At 40.8% G+C, this 20,436-nt stretch overlaps 1 protein-coding gene across 5 annotated transcripts in view; it reads right to left on the bottom strand.

The window, feature by feature from the left end:
* The window catches only part of TULP4 (TUB like protein 4), a 110,312-nt gene that overhangs the window by 67,571 nt on the left and 22,305 nt on the right, over positions 1-20,436 (bottom strand). For 3 of the 5 annotated variants that reach the window (XR_014154459.1, XM_081854296.1, XM_081854298.1), the window contains exon 2: positions 7,110-9,416. Coding sequence is in view for 4 of the 5 variants with exons in the window: in XM_081854296.1 (XP_081710422.1) it covers positions 7,110-7,361 (252 nt within the window). In the remaining variant the exon portion in view is untranslated. Of the gene's footprint in view, positions 1-7,109; positions 9,417-12,968; positions 12,988-13,329; positions 13,420-20,436 lie in introns of those variants that run through there. The other 2 variants (XM_081854297.1, XM_081854299.1) reach the window with 2 other exon arrangements.

The following is a 20,436-nucleotide window of genomic DNA, read 5'->3' as shown; positions in this document are numbered from 1 at the left end:
TGCAGTACAGAACAGAGTGGAACTATTACTTTTCATAATCTGCTCCCATTAATGCAGCTTAATACTGCATTAGCTTTTTATCGCTCACATTGTGTCACTAGCCCATGTTCAGTTTATGATCAGCTAAGTCACCTAGATGCCTTTCATGTGTACTCCTGCCATGCCTGGCAGCATCCTATATCTTATATCCTATATACCCATCCTATATTGAAGATTTTGATTCCTGGTTCCAAAAGGCAGGATTTAACATTTACCTCTATGCAGCATTTGCTATAGCATTTCTTCTGTGTAAGGAAAAAGAAAGCACAAAATAGCACAGGCATGTGGGTTTAGAAGCATAGCTTTAGACTACGGTCTAGTTCTCATTAAGCTAGTAAACCTATGTCTGACTTACACCTCTTAATTGCAAGTATACCTCAATATTTCTACTTGCAAGAGAGAAAGGCCCAAAGAGGTAACAAGGCAAAGAAAAATTAGTAAGAAAAATTGGAAGGAGATAAGCTATTAGTGTGAAACAAGCCCTTGTTGATGCATGCGCTGTGTGTGCTTATACTTTGGTGTATCTTCTACATAAGGCATTTTTGGTGGATGTTGAGTTTTGGTTCCCTTCATTCACCAGGAGAAAAATAGTTGTCAGTTCTAAGGTGGTAAAACAGGAAGACTCAAGACAAACCTGTTCTTCGTACTGCTCTCATGAAACAATTACACTCTGAGAGATTAACCAAGAGCTTATTTGTTATTAGTACAAGGACAAGGGCCTATATAATTTGCTCCCTGTCCTAGAACAAAACAGCTATTGTACCGACTGTCAATTATTCAGAGGACTGTGATCAATTACACTGCAAACTGTTTCTGGTGTTTAATTGGGTTCTTAACCATTTAAACTATTAGATTTCATCTTTAGACAAGTCACTTTAATCAAGGTGGAATTGTTTTCTAGCTATTACGGTTCAGAAATGCAGCCTTCATCCTCAGTACTTCTCCCCTGGGATAACTGGTAGATTGTATAATTCAGGTTTTGTAAAATGTTCCAAGATATGGTCAGATTTGTTCTCATGTTGAAGGATCTCTCACAAAAGCAAGCAGGTAGGTAGTTTGCATCTCCCTGGCCAAAAGGCCTTCTTGGTACTCTCCGACCCTTCACAGAAATTAATGTCGGCCTGTGTAGATTCACTCCCAGAAATCAGTTTTAACAGTTGAGCAGAAGTTAAAAGCAAATTAGTTTTCCATTTTGCTGAACATGCTAACAATTTTTGTTTAATTCACAAAAACATGAAGTCACTTGCACGTAGAAAGGAGTCACTGGGAAGACATATGCAGAACCTCACACTCCATTTTAGTAGGACAGATTTAATTCTCAGGCAGGCATACAGAACTCTACGAAACACTGTTAAATAATCAGAAACAACATATTTTTTATTTAAAAAAAAATATGTGTGAGCAAAACCAATCCTTCAAAAATCTTCACACGAACACCAATTGTAGGACCTCTTCTCCAAGCTACAAGTAATTCCAAGCCAAGTAATTTGCTCTCTGGTGGTAACTCTCAGCATTCTTCTCCAGCGTAGCCCCTAACACTACTTTCTTATACATCCCAAATCCAAACAATAACCTTTTCATTCTGCCTCCCCACTCAATCTCTCCCAAACCACCATGATTCCAACTCACTTGTACTCTCTGGCTTGTATCCAACCAAGTTTTACTCAGAGTTGGGTGGTTTGCCTTCATCATACACTTTTAAGCATCAGGCATTCCTCTTCAACCATGCCTTTGGCTAATTAACATCCACTACCCTTTTAAACGTGTTGTGGGAGGGGAGAGTATTGGTTTGTTTTTGCTCTTATTTTTATTATGTATTTTGTGGTTTTATAGTGTACTTTTATGTTGTGAACTGCCCTGAGATCTACAGGATGAAGGGTGGTATACAATTAATTAATTAATTAATTAATTAATTATTAATGGACCAAAAATAGTCATGTTCATTAATTTCAATGGTCCTATGATGAGTAGGGCTAGCATTGGATACAACCCTCTGTCTTATTCTCTAGATTCCCCATGGCTTTTTCATTCCAAGCAATGCTCAATTCTACTTTTAGAATTGTACTAGAATCCCTGTATATTCATCTCAGCCCTAAACAGAAGAGCAGGCAAAAGCTACAACTTGTTAGAATCTCAGCAACGAGGGGGATGGGACGGGGGACTGCTCTTTAATTAGTTGAAATTGCCTGCCACTGTTTGGCCAATTCCTCTAATACACATATTGAAAATGCAATTATATTATTTGGTTTTATGATTACGTTGTACGCCACTCTCGGTATTTTTAGAAGTATGGGCAGCTTTCTCCAACCTCGTATCTCCCAGATGCTTTTGGCTACAGTTTCCATCATTGCCATCATCCGCCATGCTGTCTGAGGCTGATGGGAGTTGTAGTGCAAAACCTCTGGAGGTCCCCAGGTTGGGGAAGGCTGAACTAGGAGAAGCACTTCTGCTGATGCAAGGCACAGCCCCTGATTTCCACCAGTTCCTCCTACCCAACAGCCCCCTATAAGCTTCTCCTGAGCTTTGGGTGGCCTTCTGTAACAGCATGGGACAGAGAAATCAACCGAATGTCATTTTTACGACATCTTTCTGTACTGAATTCATTACAACCCTTTGCACATACAAGACACTCCTCTATACATCATTATTTCCACTTCGTAAATGGAAATTGGAAGCTGAGGGATAATGGACTTGATAAAGCCATCCAGTGGCCTGGTTTGCACATAACACTAAGCTATAGTTAACGTTAATCAAGCTTTATAAACCAACAACGATTTACGAACATGGTTTGTCTGTGGTTAAGAAACTATGGTTTAGCTGCTGGGCTGGGTTCTGGAGATCAGATTAAAGTATGGTATAAGTGCTATGCGCAAACCAGGTGTGTTCATGGATGAGCTGTGATTTGATGTCTGGTCTCTCATGTTAAACTCCCATGCTAAATTTCTATATATCAATCAAGATTGCCCCGATCAAAATCTAAAACAGTACTTTTATGGCCATTTTGGACCTTGCTTTAAATCAAGCTCATAAAAGCTTTTAAACCAAGTTAGGGTTAGCATAAGTCTGCTTTAGAATGAAGCATTATCTCACAAAATACAACAAAAGACTATGCTTCATTCCACACATTTTTATATTGGTACGTGTGTGCCATTTTTAAACAGATTTTTGGATTGCTCGTAAGAATAAGCCATTTTCCAGTTTCAGGCTCTAACCATTATTTAAATCTAATTACCTTGCAGTAGTGGTTTTGTTTTGTTTTTTAAGAAAAAGCACCACCACAGCTGCACTGTGGAGGCTGTCATATTCAATTGCTTATGGCTCTATGAGTCATTTAAGAGGTCTCTGTTTCAGGCATTCAATGTAATCTGTTATCAGAGGGTCTTCCCTAGAATTGGAGAGGAGCATGATTGAGGCAGGTTTCTACAAGTGGCTTTTATTGGAATGCTTTCCATTATAATTCTACTATACTATAAAGTATTCAGCAGCATTTAATTTCCACCTGCATTTTACAAACAGATTCTAAGGGACACTATGCCCACATTTTCCTGCAATTATAGCCAATACGATTTTTTACAGCATAAGAATAGAAAAATATAACTAATACAACCAGGCAGTAATAAATTAAATACAAAAACAAAACCAGTAGAATCAAAAAGCAAACAAAACAGTTGCAGAATCAGTCCTCATATCTTGGAACATGAGTTTCACTGCACAAAGGCTTCATTCTCAAAAGACTTGGTACAACAATAGTACTTTTGTTTGCCTCCAGAAAATAAAAATAAAAATAAGGAAGTGCTTATGCCCTGGGGGATGAGCAGTACTAGAGTAGCACATTAGCAGATCTTAAAAGTTCACACACCAGAATGGTGCTGACAGCAAAACCCTATATTCTGCTGTAGATGTTCCCAATATGCCATCTCCAATCAACTTCTATGGAAGTTTGCAACACAAAAACATCCTGCCTCTGGCATGCCCACTGTAGCCGTAGTTCCTTACATATACACATTGGATTTCACACCTGTACACAGGGGCGCTGACTTATAAAAAATATTGGGGGGGCCCATACCGGGGTTCTGCCCCGGGAAGTTTTCTAAATTTTAGATGAAAATTAGTGAGTTTTAAAGTTTTTTTAAAGTATTTTAGAGTCATATGATCAACATTAGAACCCCGAAAACTCGACTCTCTATAACTCCACACTCCGGGAAACTCGACAAGCCTGAAACACTTTTTGGCTTTGAAAAAAGAAACAAAACATATTTTGTAAGATGCTAAGCCTATGATGGACATCGTATGAATATTTGGGACCCGTTTCATTTGATGTTTTCTGCTTTATTTCAATGAGTTCTGCCAGTAAAAGTTTGAATATTTTTATGGGTTGGAGGCTAAGGCCCGAAAGAGACTCAATATGGAGGCCGGTTGGCCGAAATATTGGGAAATAATAGAAAAAATTGGAGATAAATGGAGGTTGCAGAGCTTGGAGAAATTAAAGAATAAGGTGCAAGATTGGTTACATTACGCTCAAATTCAAGAGGTTTTTAAATTGGACAAAAAGATAGGATTCCAGGTGGAGAAGTCGAAATTAGAGACAGAACTGTTGGAACCAAAGACTAAGGTACTGTCGAGAATGTATAACTTGCTGCTTAAATGGAACACACAGGATGAGACTGTTAAATCAGCCATGATAAAATGGGCCCAGGATATAGGGTATAACATTATGTTTGAGGACTGGGAAAGGTTATGGACCACCGGAATAAAATTCACGGCATGTAATGCCTTGAAGGAGAATATTATGAAAATGATATATAGGTGGTACATGACCCCAGTCAAGCTCGCAAAAATATATCACCTGTCTGATAATAAATGTTGGAAATGTAGAGAGGCTGAGGGGACATTCTTTCACCTCTGGTGGACATGCCCTAAAGTGAAAGCCTTCTGGGAAATGATCTATAATGAACTAAAAAAGGTATTTAAATATACCTTTGTTAAGAAACCGGAGGCCTTCCTCTTGGGCATTGTCGGCCAGAAAGTGTTAAAAAAGGACAGAAGTTTCTTTATGTATGCGACAACAGCAGCAAGAATACTTATTGCAAAGTATTGGAAGAAACAAGACTTGCCCACACTGGAAGAGTGGCAGACGCAATTGATGGACTATATGGAATTGGCTGAAATGACTGGCAGAATCCGAGACTTGGGAGAAGAAACAATGGAAGAGGACTGGAAGAAGTTTAAGGACTATCTACAAAAACATTATAAGTTGTATGAATGTTAAGTATTTGCACGATTTAGAAAATATCAGTTCCAGCAAATAGACTTTGTAAAATAGAAAATTAAGTTATAAGTAAGAAAAGGTCGAAATTTAAGGCAACACTACGTTTAATTTTAAGGTATGAGCAATTGATAAAAATTGTTTTAAATTTAGAAGTATAATATTGGAAAAGTACAAAATAAGGTATGAAACAAGGTAATAATTTGCTGACATTCTTATTATAAATAATGCAGGGTAAGGAGATGTGAGGAAGTCCAATCAGTTATATAAGAAAAGTTGTACTGAATGGTTGGTTATATTTTTCTCTTTTTTCTTTTTTCTTTTTTATTTCTTTCTTTCTATATGGCTCTTTGGTATTTTGGTTCTGGCTTTTTGGTGTAGGGATCTTGTATTATGTATTTGAAAATTTAATAAAATATTTATTTAAAAAAAATGAATATTTTTATGGGTGTGGACAATGAGGAGCGTTTCTTATGCTTAATATCTGCAACACATTGAGTGCTCGTCCAGAAAAGTTGAGACTCACCCTCCAGTGCTATGCTCATGAGGCGCTTTCCTTCTCGTTGCTTAGGACTTCGTAGCAGCGGGGGAACCGCCAAAAAAGCCCCTTCGGGCGCGCGGGAGGAGCGAGCCGCCCGCTTTCCCGGCCTCCTGGGGCGCACGCAGCGCTTGCGCCCTCCGCAGCCCGCCCAAACGCGCGCCAATGCCGGGCGACGCGCCCCCTCCGGGAAGCGTGGCGTAGGCGCCGCTCCTGCACCCGACGGCCTTTTCTGCAGGGCTTCTAGCAGCAAGGGAGTGTGCGCGCAGAAGGCGGCGCCTGAGGCGAGGTGGCGCAGGGCGGCGTCCTGCTCTCCCGCCCCGTTTCTGGGCTGCCTCCTCCGAGCCGGCAGGGCGACTTCCTGCTCTTAGTGCTCGGACGGGATTGGGGAAGCACCTGCAGCGCGCCGCCGAGAGGGTGCAGCTTGCCGGGGCTTGAAGCGTCGCAAGGAGCCTGGGCTGGGGAGCGCGCAGCCTCGTCCCTTCCTTCCTATCCATCCGCGGGGCAAAAGAAGAGAGAGGGAAAAGTCCGCGCACCGGGACAAATTCTAAGTGTGCAATTTTCTTAAATTATTGGGGGGGCAGAGCCCCCCCAAACGAATTTTTGAGGGGGCTCGGGCCCCCTCAGGCCCCATGGAGTCGGCGCCTATGCCTGTACACAGCCCACATTTTATGATGTGTACTTTGGTCCCTATATATTCTTATGCAAACAGGTTGTCCAATGCGCAGGTGTCGGGAGAGCTCATGAGGATAGCAGTGGGAGGGCACAGGCCTCACCGTGCACCATTCCTGATCAAACTTTGGCATGCATCTTACATTTCCTTTTTTATTTGGAACCTGTTTGGTCTTGCTCTAAAGGTAAGCCCAGGCATAGCAAATTTAGTGCCCTGCAGGTGTTGTTTGACTCCAGCTCCCTTTGTCCCTGACCATTGGCCACATTATCCAGGGCTGAAGGGAGTTGGGGTCCAACAATATCTGGGGAAGGTAGAGACCATGTGGGCTACGTCTGCTTTCTCTTTTAAGACAACCAATGCATACATTACAGCAAGGCATTACCAATGATAAAGATTACAGCAAGGCATTGCCGATAATAAACTTTAATCCACCACAGTTATTTACTGAAGCAGGCGGGGCGATGGCAAGCAGCAATTCCATTTATTTTCCTAAGGCTTTTCTGTAATCTACTTGGCACAAATGCCCTTTTATCAAAACAAACCACTGTGTTCACATTTCTAAACTGAAACTTAAGAGCTTGGCATTTACTCACCTCACTGTTGTGGCCCCTTAAATTGAAGTTGATGCGTTGCGGAGTGTTCCGGTCTCTTCTACAATGGCTGGAGGTGAACGTGACACCCACAACTCCTCTGCCATTGCCCATCGCCAGCCAGCCTTCCTCATAATATCGCCTGCGGCATACAGGCTTCTCCTTCTCACTTTTAGGAACCCTGCCTTTCCAAGAGAGGCAGAGGATGTTGGAATCACTACAGAGAACAGGCCCATGTTCCACTGCGGCATACATGCTTTGCTATATATTTCCCTTTTGGCATAAGAAAGTACTATGTCTAGTGCAGAAAATGTAAATCTGACGCTTCTGTTTTATTGATAAGCTCAAGAGTTTCGACAGATCAGAATACGAAGTGGGGAGGAGAGAGAAGGTCAGTTTTTATAAATATCCACCAAATGCATAGTGAAAAAATTCTCTATAAAAGATGACGACAGTCGGCTAAGAAAACGTAATGCTTAAAAAAACCAAAACAAAACCAGGTTCATTTTGATTTGGAGTCACTGGAGTGAGGGTACACTTATCCTTTGGAGAAACAGCTACTGCAGAAGAGGCGTTCAAGGAAACGGCAAGCCGTCTTTTTGCTCAATTGGATATAATCATCGTACAGCCTGAGATTTCCAGTATAGCATGATGCGATTCCAGAGACAAAGGTTTGCAGATGTGTGGGTTTCAAGTAACTTAAGGCTTTAAAAATATTTCCTTCAGTTGGATTTTCACACGTTCATAAATATCGGACATTCATCTTTCCTCAAAGCCACCCTCTGGCAGATCTTCCCCATCAGATGAAATTTCCGCTGCTAAAGCTGAAATAGATTGCATAAAGGGGTGGGGGGAAAGGCACACAGACCGTGCGAGACCGAACACCCGAGTTCTGGGCAGTTACCAATGTGCCAAGTCAGGTGGGAAAGCCCTTTCTGAACTCAACTGCTCACTGTTCAACCCAGCAGTCTCTGCAATCCAAAGGCTGCCCCATTTCCTTTGCAGCTGGCGGCTTCCCCACCACCTCCAATGGAGTCCCTGTTTATCACACTGCCTTGCCTGCTTCCTCACAACTCACAGCCACATGCAGGCATGAAAAGAAAACCCCTTTGCACTTAGCTGTCGTTGTGTTCTTGTTGTTCCTTAAACGCTCTGAACCTTTTAAGCTTCTCAAACAAAGACATTCACCTCATGTAAACTCCAATAGTTTGGGCTGTTTTTATTTTATTTTATGCCTTTGTCTTTTCCCTTTTTTCCACTAGGAGAGAATTGTAGGACTCGCTTTTCATCTTCTTGTTAAAAGAAGTGCCAGAGCTGAAAGCACATCAAGTAAGCGATTATTTGCAGATCCTGATGGATTCAAGAAGGCCAATTAGAAATAGTCTGGGGAGCCGCACAGAAAATCCAACTTCCCTTTCCTTCTACGGTTTCCCATCATGCCTCCTCTGCGCATCCAATAGGTTCCTTCCTTATTGATATTTCTCCAGAGTGCAGATTCATAATTTTAACACATTTGCAGCTGTAGAATGCGTTTAAAAAGTGTTCCAAATGCTTTGAGTAATATTTATTATCAAATATTTGTACCATGATACAAGGAACCCAAATAAGAACTGCATTAACAGTAATCAGGAGAAGAAAAAGCAGCAAACTGAGCTGCAAAACTCAATACAGGATGATAAAGTCTGTGAAGCTCAATCCCTAGATCTGTCCCACTGCTCCTAAACTTGCCTGCTTCCAGTCATCAGCACACGATTACTTGTCACAACTTAACAGGCGGACATATGAAAACCCCACTGCATCGATCAGAGTCCAGTGCAGAAAAGCACCAGAGATTTGTGCATTATTCCGCTTTCAGGGATGCCAATATCAATCTCCCCTCCACTCAGACTGTTTTATTTATTTCATAGAGGTATTTGTGTAATTTGCTCTGTGCAGAGGGTGTTTTTCTTATGCTGCTTCTTGGAAGGGTTTTTTCCCCACTTGCCACAGACCGTATGGCAAACTGACCACTAGCAGCAGATGGCATTCCATGGGATTTTGGTCTTTGTGCTGTCAGGTCGCTCCATCTGGTGCTTGAATTAATTTTCATCCATGGTAAAAACTCTCCAAAGTATGCAACTGCCAGTCTGTGGGTTTGCAGAAATGTGTTTGTATATATGTGTGTGTGTATGTGTATGCATACATACAGTATGTACAGGCACTCCCTCAACTTGGCAATTTGGGCTGCATCTGGTGCCGCAGTTTGGCTATGGCAGTCTAGTAAGCCATCTGTCACTTATTTGAGTTGGGACTCCTTGGGTTCTTCCAATTCTGTAAAATAAAAAATAAAGAATTATATATACACACATGTACCGAAATAGCAGGACTGTACAACTGTGCACATTGAAACTGAGGGTGCCAAATGAGATGGCAGTTCTTGTTCAGTATCATGTACTGACAATATACTCTCGTTTTACAACTTTGGTGTGAAAAATATTTCAAAACATTTTTTAAAAAATTAAATCACATAACATGCAGGACCGGAAAGTGACACAATAGGTTTTAAATAAAAGTAGGAAAGGTGGGTGGGTAGGGTAGCAGAGTGCGGAACATACATTATAGCGGCCACTGATTCCAAAATGATGAATGAAACTTGTCAGCAAGTCTGTAAACTGAGAGACAGTGTAGAGTGTTGGACTAAATCCTGGGAGACCAGAGTTCAAGTCCCTGGACTCAGCCATGAAGCACACTGAGATGGTCACTGCCTCTTAGCCTAATGTACCTCACAGGGTTGTGAGAATATCATCAGGAGATGACACAGAGAACCATCTACTCCACCTTGAACTCCATGGAGGAAAGGAGGGATATAAACGCAATAAAACAAAACAAAATAAAACAAAGAGGAATAAACGGGTTGTCAAGCCTCCACAAATGAGTCTTTTGGTTAGCACAAAGCAAAACAGGAAGAGGAGATAATTATTTCTTCAGCTATTATTCCTTGGATAAGAAGCTTCAATTCTTGGGATTCCTACGACAAAATATTTCTCAGCAACTGCTACTTAACACAAGACTCAGTGTTAGCTCCAAAAGATTAAAAGGTCCTTTTCTGTTTGACTTTAAACATTTGATTCTCAGAAATATGAATAAGCTGCTGTTCAGTCACACCATTACTTACTCACACTGTCCAGGGTTTTGTTTTGTTTTTTATTATTATTATTACTACTACTACTACTACTACAGTAAATGAATTTGCTCAAACATGCCTGGTATTAAAAAAGAGGGCACTATAATCCCCTATCTAATACTCAGTATGTTCAAAGGAGCTTTAGTGACTTACCAAGTACAAAAACGGGAGAGAAATGGAGAGCAGAGAAAGAGCAACATAATAATGTTCTGTATTTGGAGATGGAAAAATTCATCCCTGCGTGTATCAGTGTTATCAATTTTTAATATGTTAAACCGAGAATATATACCAATCACATCCCGTCTCATTCTATTTAAATCTGTGGTTCTCCAAATATGGAACTGGGATTTCCTAAGAAGAAGAGAAGCAGTTGCTATGTAAGGCCCAAGCTGCTCCCTGATGCAATCTATACTGTCTTGATTGGAACCAGAAGAACAGTGTCATGTCAATGTTGTGGACAAAATAAGTTGACTGACAGTGCAAGAATCTAACAGCGCTAGCTCATGTCCTCTGCTTCCTTGTGTGCCTTCTCATCTAGCATCCTTACGTAGTCTTCTAGCAGATACCTATCATATCATAGAACTGTAAAGTTGGAAGGACCCAAAGGGTCGTCTAGTCCAATCCCCTGCAGCATCAGGTATGTTATTCTCAGTCCAGAGATATAAATACATCAATAATCTTTCTACTAGTCAACTACTAGCTAATCAACCCTTATTTTACTTTGCCTTAATTGCTTTTGATCATGGCTAGTTACACTGTGCAGCCTCCAGCTCATCCCATGTACTTATTCACTGATATTTTATATTTTCCCAGTTTTCAGGACTACTGATCTCATGTACAAACACAGTAGCTGCCACTGCTGACTTTTTCTGAAAATAATTATCTGATTTCTATTATTGTTGTTGTTGTTAAATTTACAAACACAACAGAAATACTAAAACCAATGATAATAAACACAATCAATAGGTGAAGAAACACCACATTATGCAAATATGAGAGGTCTAGCAGATTCTGCCTCATCCAAAGATGCCACAAACACTTTAAAACTTCAAATTAAAGGCCAAAAGCATAGGTAAAAATGAAAGTTCTGGCCTGTCGCCTAAAACTAGATGTAGTCATCTCTGCTACAAATATAGCCACCTCTTAAAAGACAACCTTTTGGTAGTGTTGTGGTAAACGCAGGATTCTCCCAAACTTGAATACCACACAGTTTTTAAAATGTTAAAAACAAAGAACAGGTCTTTGCTACATAGTTGAAACATAAATATTTCCCAATTTTAAACACAGGGAGTTAACTGATGTATACCAAATTCAGCCACTTATCCATCTAGCTCAGTATTGTCAACACCGGCACTCCAGAATTTCAAGCTGTGGCCTCTCCCACTCCCAGCCCTAACTGGGAATCCTGGATGGAATCAGTACTACCCTATTCCAACAGATTGTTCAAAACAGACCATTTTAATCTCTTAGATTGTGCTTTACAAACTTCTAGGTAGAACAGCCCTCCTCTCTCCCTCCATCTTTTTCTTCTTAGCTTCTAATCGAAAAGAACAATTATTCTCTGCCAATCTTGGCAGAGCAGAGAAGCTTCTTTACAGCCAATAAACATTAATCCCCCCCCCTTTGAGTGGTGTTTTTTATCCAATAGAAATTAAGTATTCTCAATCCCTTCTGCTGTTCCATCTCCTCTTTATCCTCATTAAGTGGTCCACCAACCCACAGAAATTTTCAAGGGACCCAATAGTGGGGGTGGGGGGAGGAGAGAGTTTGGAAACTACTTATCTAGCTCAATCAATAATTCAAATTTACTAGAAAAGCAGACAACATTTATTTTGAATTAGAATACATACTGCATGCATACTAAAACTGTACACAACATTTTTTGTAAATTAAAAAATAAAATAGAAATAATTTTAAAAGCAAAATTAATGCTTACTCTTTTTCATTCAAATGCTAAGAGCCAAGATGCTCCTGGAGGTAGAATTCTGGAGTAGAGATCTAGTTTCAAATACATGCCAGGTCATGAATTCTCCAAGTGGACTTGAACAAGCCACCAGTTGTCAGTATTCCATTTGTAAAATATGAGTAACAGTGACCTAACTTAAAAGTCTGTTGTGACAAAGTCGCAAATGGGGATTTAAAGTTCTCCCACCATCATGCAACACATGATGAACTGAACACTCCATTGATATTGCTAGACTTGCCTACTCAAACACATGACCCACTGAGTTCACTGGGGCTTACTCACAGGTAAGGAGGTATGGGATTGCAGCAGAAATGTTTTGTAACATTCACAGAATCGTCATACAAGATACACTGGATTCTTTGGAGTTTGTGCGTGCATGCTCCCCAGTGTAGTCACAGGAGAACTGAACATCAAGACTGCCGCTTTTGATGAAGCCAGTAGCAGCTCTTAAAAGTTCCCTGTTGCTTTGTTCTCTGCCTAGAAAGGTGGCTAGGTATAGGTGTCCTAGCTTGCTACTTAATGCTCTAGATATATATTTTTTTAGAGTGCGCAGATGACCAATGATAAAGCTCAGCACCCCTCCTCCCCAATGCAAAAGTGAGCACTTGTGACTTTTTGCAAAACAGCTCTGAAACAGGTTTCTTCCCATTTCATTCCTCCTGCCAAGTGAAAAGCTGGCAAAAGGACTTACAGGCCTAGTTTCTGGTACTACACAAGACCCCACGGTGCTTACAAATGATCAACAGCTGGCTGGCACTGTGCAGAGGAACCCCACACAGTCACTTTCTCTCATCGACTATCAATCTCATGACTGCTATCTGCTAGAGAGTCACAGCTTTGGCCTTATCTATGGGAGAAAAGAAAAATGTTAAAAACTGGATACAGTATATATTCTGTCATTTATTTTTATGTTTATTATATTTAGTGGTTTCCAATTAATACCTTTTACCAGCCAAAGCCAACCAAACTGTTAGAGGAGAAGACCTAGCATGTTCCTGATTTATCCCCTTGTACTCACTACAGGTTAGAAGAACACACATTTCTAAGCTGCCAGTAGTGGGTGCAAGGGAATAATTCGGGTGGAATCCACATACCTTTGAAATCGAAAGCAGAAGCTCATAATGCATCTGGAATCTGCTCTGAAATTGTCAAGTGGTACTGCAGTTCACAGCAGGCAAAAATACCTGGGATTCAATAGATTTAGGTAAATATATTTAGACCATAAATTTTAACATATTTATTAGAAAGACAGTTCCATTTAAATAAATGGGACCTTCCCCCAAATGTAAGGCTTGTATGTTAGAAATTTCCACTGGACAGCACCCAATAGGCATCCTTTAGCACAACTCTTGCAATACATGATGTCCAACAGCTAATACCATACTCAAAGGTATTCTTCCACTTAATTTTGTTTGTATGTTCATGAGTGAATTCTTAATGTTAATTAGTGAATTCTTTTTTATGTTATTATTTAATAAATTTCTATACCACCCCTCATCTGAAGATCACAGGAAAGTTTAGAATATAAAAATGCAACAAAAACAATACCCTCCCACAGTTTAAAAGGCCACAGAGTGTTTAATTAGCCAAGGGTCTTGGAGAAGAGGACTGTTTTTGCCTAGTGCCTAAAGATATCTGGTGCTTAAAGAGTGGCTGGGAAAACCCAGCCAGATGGGTAGGGTATAAATAAAGTTGTTGTTGTTGTTAAGCAAAGTGCATCAGGCGAGCCTCCCTGGGAAGAGGGGAGCCACTGCAGAAAAGGCCTGTTCTCATATTGCCACCCTCTGGACCTCTCATGAAGAAGGGCCTCAGAGGATGATTGCAGAGTCCGCAAAACATTACTTCCATCCCTTCTCCAGACCCACCTTCACTTTCCTCCTTTCACCTCCCCTTTTTCACCAGGGCCAGCTCTTAAGCAACTGTTTGTCCATTTTGGTCTCCAGGGTAAAAGAGAACCCCCTTTTTCTGGATGTCTGTGCAGGCAAATAAAGGCTTCTGTATACTTTTAGGCTCATTAAGAGGCTTCTCCTCAGCAACAGCCTATGGGTGGCAATATATATTACTGTGAAGGCAGATGTGAAGAAACTAGATTTTAAATAATGACATGTGGCCATGTCAGCTGCAGGTAATCAGTTCCTAATTTTAGAATACCAACCCTGTTGACATCCACTTTGTTGATAAAAACCTTCTAATCAGCTCCTCTGGCCTATATGACCTGATAGGAGATGGCTGATTTTGCTTATTAACATTCCAGGAGCCTTCAAGCCCACATTTCATATAAATGTAAGTACTGAGGACTTCTGGAGGCTTCAAAATAAACAAAGATGCTCTGATAACATGAAGAATATTACATCTGATACAATCATCCATATGAGGATTTTCTGTGACTACATGGCGGTATCTCACCCACACATTAAAAAAAATAAAAAATGAGGCGATAGCTTGGTTGTACAAGAAGAAAGCTGCTATGCCCCTCCCTGCACATGGCCTTCAAATAAATAATAAATAAAAAGTACCAAATATTTGGTAACAATGTCATCACAAACAATATCCTGTTGGTACCACAGTCCATCGAGCAAACATGATACTAATTTATGAACTAGGTCAGGAATATCATGTCCCCCCTCCCCTGTCCCCCACACAAGATATACATTGCACACTCAGAAAATAGAACATCTCCATGACAAAAGTGCTACTCTCAGGGAAACTGGCCATACCATGTACAACATACGAGGGGAAATGTGCATTTATTGCATTAAAAGAAAGTAAAGAAAAAGATCCTTAAATATTACTTGCACAGTTGCTTTACACAGAGAAGACGTTAAAAATCCGTCCTTCAACAGGGAAGGATATTCAATTTATAACACTTTAGGGCCAGTAAAAAGAAGATACTTTCTAATCATAGTACATGAAACCAGCAGTATTTCCTACACAGAAGAATCTGAAAGCAAAAGCGTATGCAAAATATTCAATTTTCTGGTTACGCAGAACAAGGCAGAATTTCCTCAGCACAAATAGTCTTATACTGTAAGATCTCTTTTTACAAAATGAATAATGCTTTTGCCTACATTGCACAGAGATAATGCATGGAAGTGAATATACTACCTAGCATTTGGACTTGGCAGATCTGGACTTGGCAAGCGTGCATAGCTACAATCACACTGCACACAGAAAAGCCCCACTAGTGCGGCATTTAAAACCAGTAAAGTATTATGGATGATACAACTCCACAACCAAGCACTGTACACTGAGTGCTCTCTCCACAAGACTGTCCACTTCTGAGAATGCTTTTTGTTGTAAACTGTCCCGTGATTCTTGGATGAAGGGCAGTATATAAATAAAATAAAATAAAAATAAATAGTACTATTCCAGAGTCTTTCCCAATGCCTCCTACTTCTAATCAAGAGGCTCTGAGAAAATCTGAGGTTCCCAAAGACAAGTGGGAGGAGAGGAGAGGGAAGAATCGATGCATTATCTCCCACTCAATCAGTTGTGGAAGTCTACAAAAGCAAAGGCATTATGTGCTTTTCCTTTGACTAGTCTTCCTCAAAGACTGGAGGAAAGAAAGCAAAATTTGTGATCCTACTTTAAAAGTTGCTTTCTCTTCTCTCTCTCTCTCTCCCCCCCACCCCCACCCCCGCCAAAGCAAGTGGAGCTTCCAAGTACAGTGGTACCTCTGGTTACAAACTTAATTTGTTCCGGAGGTCCATTCTTAACCTGAAACCGTTCTTAACCTGAGGTACCGCTTTAGCTAATGGGGTCTCCCGCTGCTGCCGTGCGATTTCTGTCCTCATCCTGAGGTAAAGTTCTTAACCCGAGGTACTACTTCCGGGTTAGCGGAATCTGTAACCTGAAGTGTTTGTAACCCGAGGTGTTTGTAACCCAAGGTACCACTGTAAATGCTGCTTGCTTCCAGGGAACATGCACCATCGCAATTTACTTTGAATGGATCAGTTTACGGCCCCCTTGGCTATCTAAATTTGTTTTTGGATGGGTAAATCTTTGTATGATCTAATTTAGTATGGAATACATAGAGTTCAAACTGCAGGTTTGTTTTAGTATAATACTGTAACATATTGTTGAGGAGTGCTCTTTTTATGAGGAACTTGGGATTTGATCAGCTTGAATAAGAAGCTGATAATGCTACATACAGCTTGGTTTGGTTGCTTTAACTGGGTTTCATCCATTAGAGGAAACAAATTGAAAAACCAATTTCACCTCAACACATCTTGTACAGAGACACAAAATATGCCCAATTGTTTAACCAGTATTCCATGTTGTTCCAAGCTGCCTGATTTATTTGGGCAATTTCCTTCTGAATTAATAACATGTGTTATTTATATCAATTTATGACACATGCAAAGAGATGTGAAGCGCATAATGGATTAAAAAAGAAAAGGGGGAAACTACCAGCAAGGTTTAATACCATCTTGTACATCAAGCTCTTGAGCTGTGAAATCATGATTAAGATTTAAGGCAAAGTACTTTCTGAGGCCTCAAAGTGACAAACAACAAAGAACTGAGAGCCATGGCCATATCACAGCTGCATTTCAAGTCTTGGTTAATAGTCATGTAGCCAGTTGGTGAACATTATGCTCTGCATTTCACACAGCTGATGTTGATTGGGCAGATGCTAGGTGGATAAATTTTACTATACCTGTGTATGTTAATGGGGTATTTCAGCAGGCTTCATCGTACCTACTACTTACTATACAAATGATTTTTTCATGATTGTGTCCATCAGAATGAGGAGCAGGTCAGATTTTTTTGTCTAAGAAAAGGAAACTGAACAAGGCCAATATTTCAGACCTGAGTTGTGTAATCAGGACAGCTGTAGCCCAGATGCCTTTGTAGCCTGTGAAAGCTCAGAGATCTTGCCATCATCATATCTTTACAGGGCAGTGACCAAATCAATTGTTGTTGTTTAGTCGTGTCCGACTCTTTGTGACCCCATGGACCAGAGCACGCCAGGCCACGCCAGGTGTGGATCAATTAATTAAATCAATTAACAAAGACAAAAACTACCTATTCGAAGAGGACCATCAGAGTTATTTGAATGACTATCACAAGTTATTTCCTTTCCTTTCCTTAATATATGACGAAGATAGGGCACCTTCAGTTTATAAGCCATGTGGACTCTGCTCTTCAGTGTTCCCCAGCTGGCCACAAAGGTACTTCCATAGCTAGTCTACTGGTCTACATGGACTTATTTCTTCTCCCAGGATATAAAAAAAAGTAGGCAGGACCACACCATGTATGTGAGAAACCTAGAGCAGCCTTATTATATACAATGGCTATCGGGACCGGAATCCGTTCAGATGCAATGCCAGCACTGGAGATATGTAGCTATATCAGGGTAGAGGATAAAGGCGTTGCTACTAATTCTAGGATAAACAATGACTTTTGCAATGGTCAAATAAAGGTTAAAGGCTTCTCCATCTTCATTGCTAAAGATAAAGGCCTAGTTGCTTGATATTCTTGTCTTGACTTTACTTTTCCTCTTTAGAAATTTAAGCACCTGGTAAACCACAACAGACAGTTAATAAGCTGTGCAGCCTTTTGCAACATCTCCAACCTTCAAAACCTTGTTGCAGAAGTGACAGGGGAGAATGCACAAGCAGAGGTGCTTCCAAGCAACAGCTGATGTTTTTTAACACTACGGTAGCAATAATCCAGGCTTCCTCAACCTCGGCCCTCCAGATGTTTTTGGCCCAGAAGTCCCATGAGCCCTAGCTAGCAGGACCAGTGGTCAAGGATGATGGGAATTGTAGTCCCAAAACATCTGGAGGGCCGAGGTTGAGGAAGCCTGCACTAATCCCAGTCCTGTTCAGTGCTAATTGTGCATTACTTAGTCCCCATGTAAATGTAATCTGTCCATAATTAAAAGAAAGAGTGGGAGTCTGATCTGAACTAAAACTACAGCAGAGTTACAGCCTGGACTGTTTGTCTTGCCTTGGTAATGGACTGGATGAGAGACAGTAAACTGAAGCTCAATCCAGATAAGACTGAGGCGCTGTGAATGGATCATTCCCTAGGCTGGATGGGTGGAAGATTGCCTGCTCTTGAGGGGGTCACACTCCCTCTTAAGGAGCAAGTACGTAGCTTGGGGGTGCTTCTGGATCCACTACTGTCACTTGAGGCCGAGGTGACCTCAGTGGCCGGAGTGCCTTCTGTTAGCTTCAACTGGTGGCCCAACTACGCCCCTATTTGGACAGGGATAGCCTAACTTCTGTGGCTTATGTTCTGGTAACATCTAGGTTGGGTTACTGTAATGCATTATACATGGGGCTGCCTCTGAAGACAGTTCAGAAACTTCAGCTGGTGCAAATCCTGGCACAACTGCACTGGCTGCCAATTAGTTTCTGGGCCCAATTCAAAGTGCTGGTGTTGCACTTAACATAGCTCAGCACTTCAATGCCTTAAGGACTGCCACTCCCCATACAAACCAACCTGGATTCTGCACTTGTCATCTGAGGCTCTTCTCTATGTGTCCGCTCCGAGAGGTTCAGAGGGTGGCAACAAGAGGATGGGCCTCTTCTGTGGTGGCTCCCCAATTGTGGAATGCTCTCCCCAGAGAGGCTCATCTGGCACCATTATTACATGTCTTCAGATGCCAGGCAAAAACACTGTTGATAACCTATGGCTATTAAATAATCTATGTCCTGTGTAAGTGTGGGGGAGAGGACGGTTATGATTATTATTACTGTTAGGCTGTCTGTCAGCATGCATTTTGCTATGTTTTTACCACTGATGTTTTGTAATGTGTTTCTAATGTTGTACACTGCCCTGAGAGCTTTTGATAAAGGGTGATACATAAATTGAATAAATGATGGTGGTGGTGGTGATGGATTATTCACTGGATGTCCTTGAGTTCTAAGCATTACAAAACGGGGGGGGGGGATTTTTCTCTGCCCACATTCTGTTTGCTAATACTTCCATGGGAAAAATATACCATGCATATTTTTATACACCTCTATCATATCCCATTTCAGTTGCCTTCTCTCTAAATTAAAGAAGCCCAAATATTATAGTGTTTCCTTTTTTTTATAAATTTTTTATTGAATTTTCACATTCTATATAAACACACACACAAAACAATACAAAAGACACACATATAAGGTTTCATATCCTTACTTTCCTAACCCTCTTTCCCTGACTTCCCCCCACCCACCCCCTACATCCCAATTTCCATATTTAATTCAGCAAGTTCTTATCCCTCTCCTTCCCCTATTCTTATTATATTTAAACTTAATTCTTTTTGTTAAGCCAAATTTTATTTGTCCCATTCTCTTATATACATTAGATCCTTTTTCTAAGATCGACCTAGGTTCTTATACCATAAATTTCTCCTTTTTTATGTTAAAATATAAATCAAAATAACAAAACACAAAAGTCATAAATTTTTTAGATTCTGCTTTCCCCCTCCCTCCCTGCCCCGGTTTCTGTCCCTTCCCAAATAAATGTCCACCCATACAACTCCTAGCCCGGATTCCTCACATCAGAGGCCTTCAAGTCTCTGTCAGTCTCTCTCTGACTATTTTGTTGGTGGTCCTTTTTGTTGGTCTTCAGGTCTCGAGGGATATCTGTCACAGTCACATCATCTTCTCTCACTCCCAACCTAATTAAAAAAACTTGCTGCCAAAATTCTGCCAAAGATCCCCCATATTCAAAGTCATAAAAGTCAGTAAGGAGGAGGAAGTCCCAGTTGTATTTCTTTGCTCTTTTAATTTCCAATGTTCCATAATATCCCGAGACTTCCTCCTTTGCTTTTCTCATCTTTCTCATCTTTCCATAATTTGTAATCCAAAAGACTTCTTCTTTGTTTCCTGACCACGTAGATTTCTGCTTGATATTTTCTGTCTGTACTTTTTCCCCTCCTTCCTCCTCTTCCACCAGCTCCAAAGATATCTTTCCTGATTCAACTGCAGAATCTTTCACAGTCACATCCTTTGTTCCATCAGCAGGATTGCTTGTTTTGGAAATCAAGGTCGTAAGTTGTTTGTCCATAGCCATAGCCTGCTCTTGTAAGGTTCCCACGAGAAAAAAGGCTCTTTCTATTTCTGCCAGTAATTTTCCTTCTGCAGCCATTGTAATGTCACTGATTCCCCCTAGGGGGGTTCCAGTTACTCAAAGTTCTTTACCAACAGTCTTTTACTTTGTTATTTACTTTGTTTCCAACCACTTCTAGTTAAATGTAACAC

This window comes from Podarcis erhardii (genome assembly GCF_964252035.2).
Source record: "Podarcis erhardii genome assembly, chromosome: 3".
In the NCBI taxonomy this organism is placed as follows: domain Eukaryota; kingdom Metazoa; phylum Chordata; class Lepidosauria; order Squamata; family Lacertidae; genus Podarcis; species Podarcis erhardii.
This window is presented reverse-complemented; position numbering and strand designations above follow the sequence as displayed.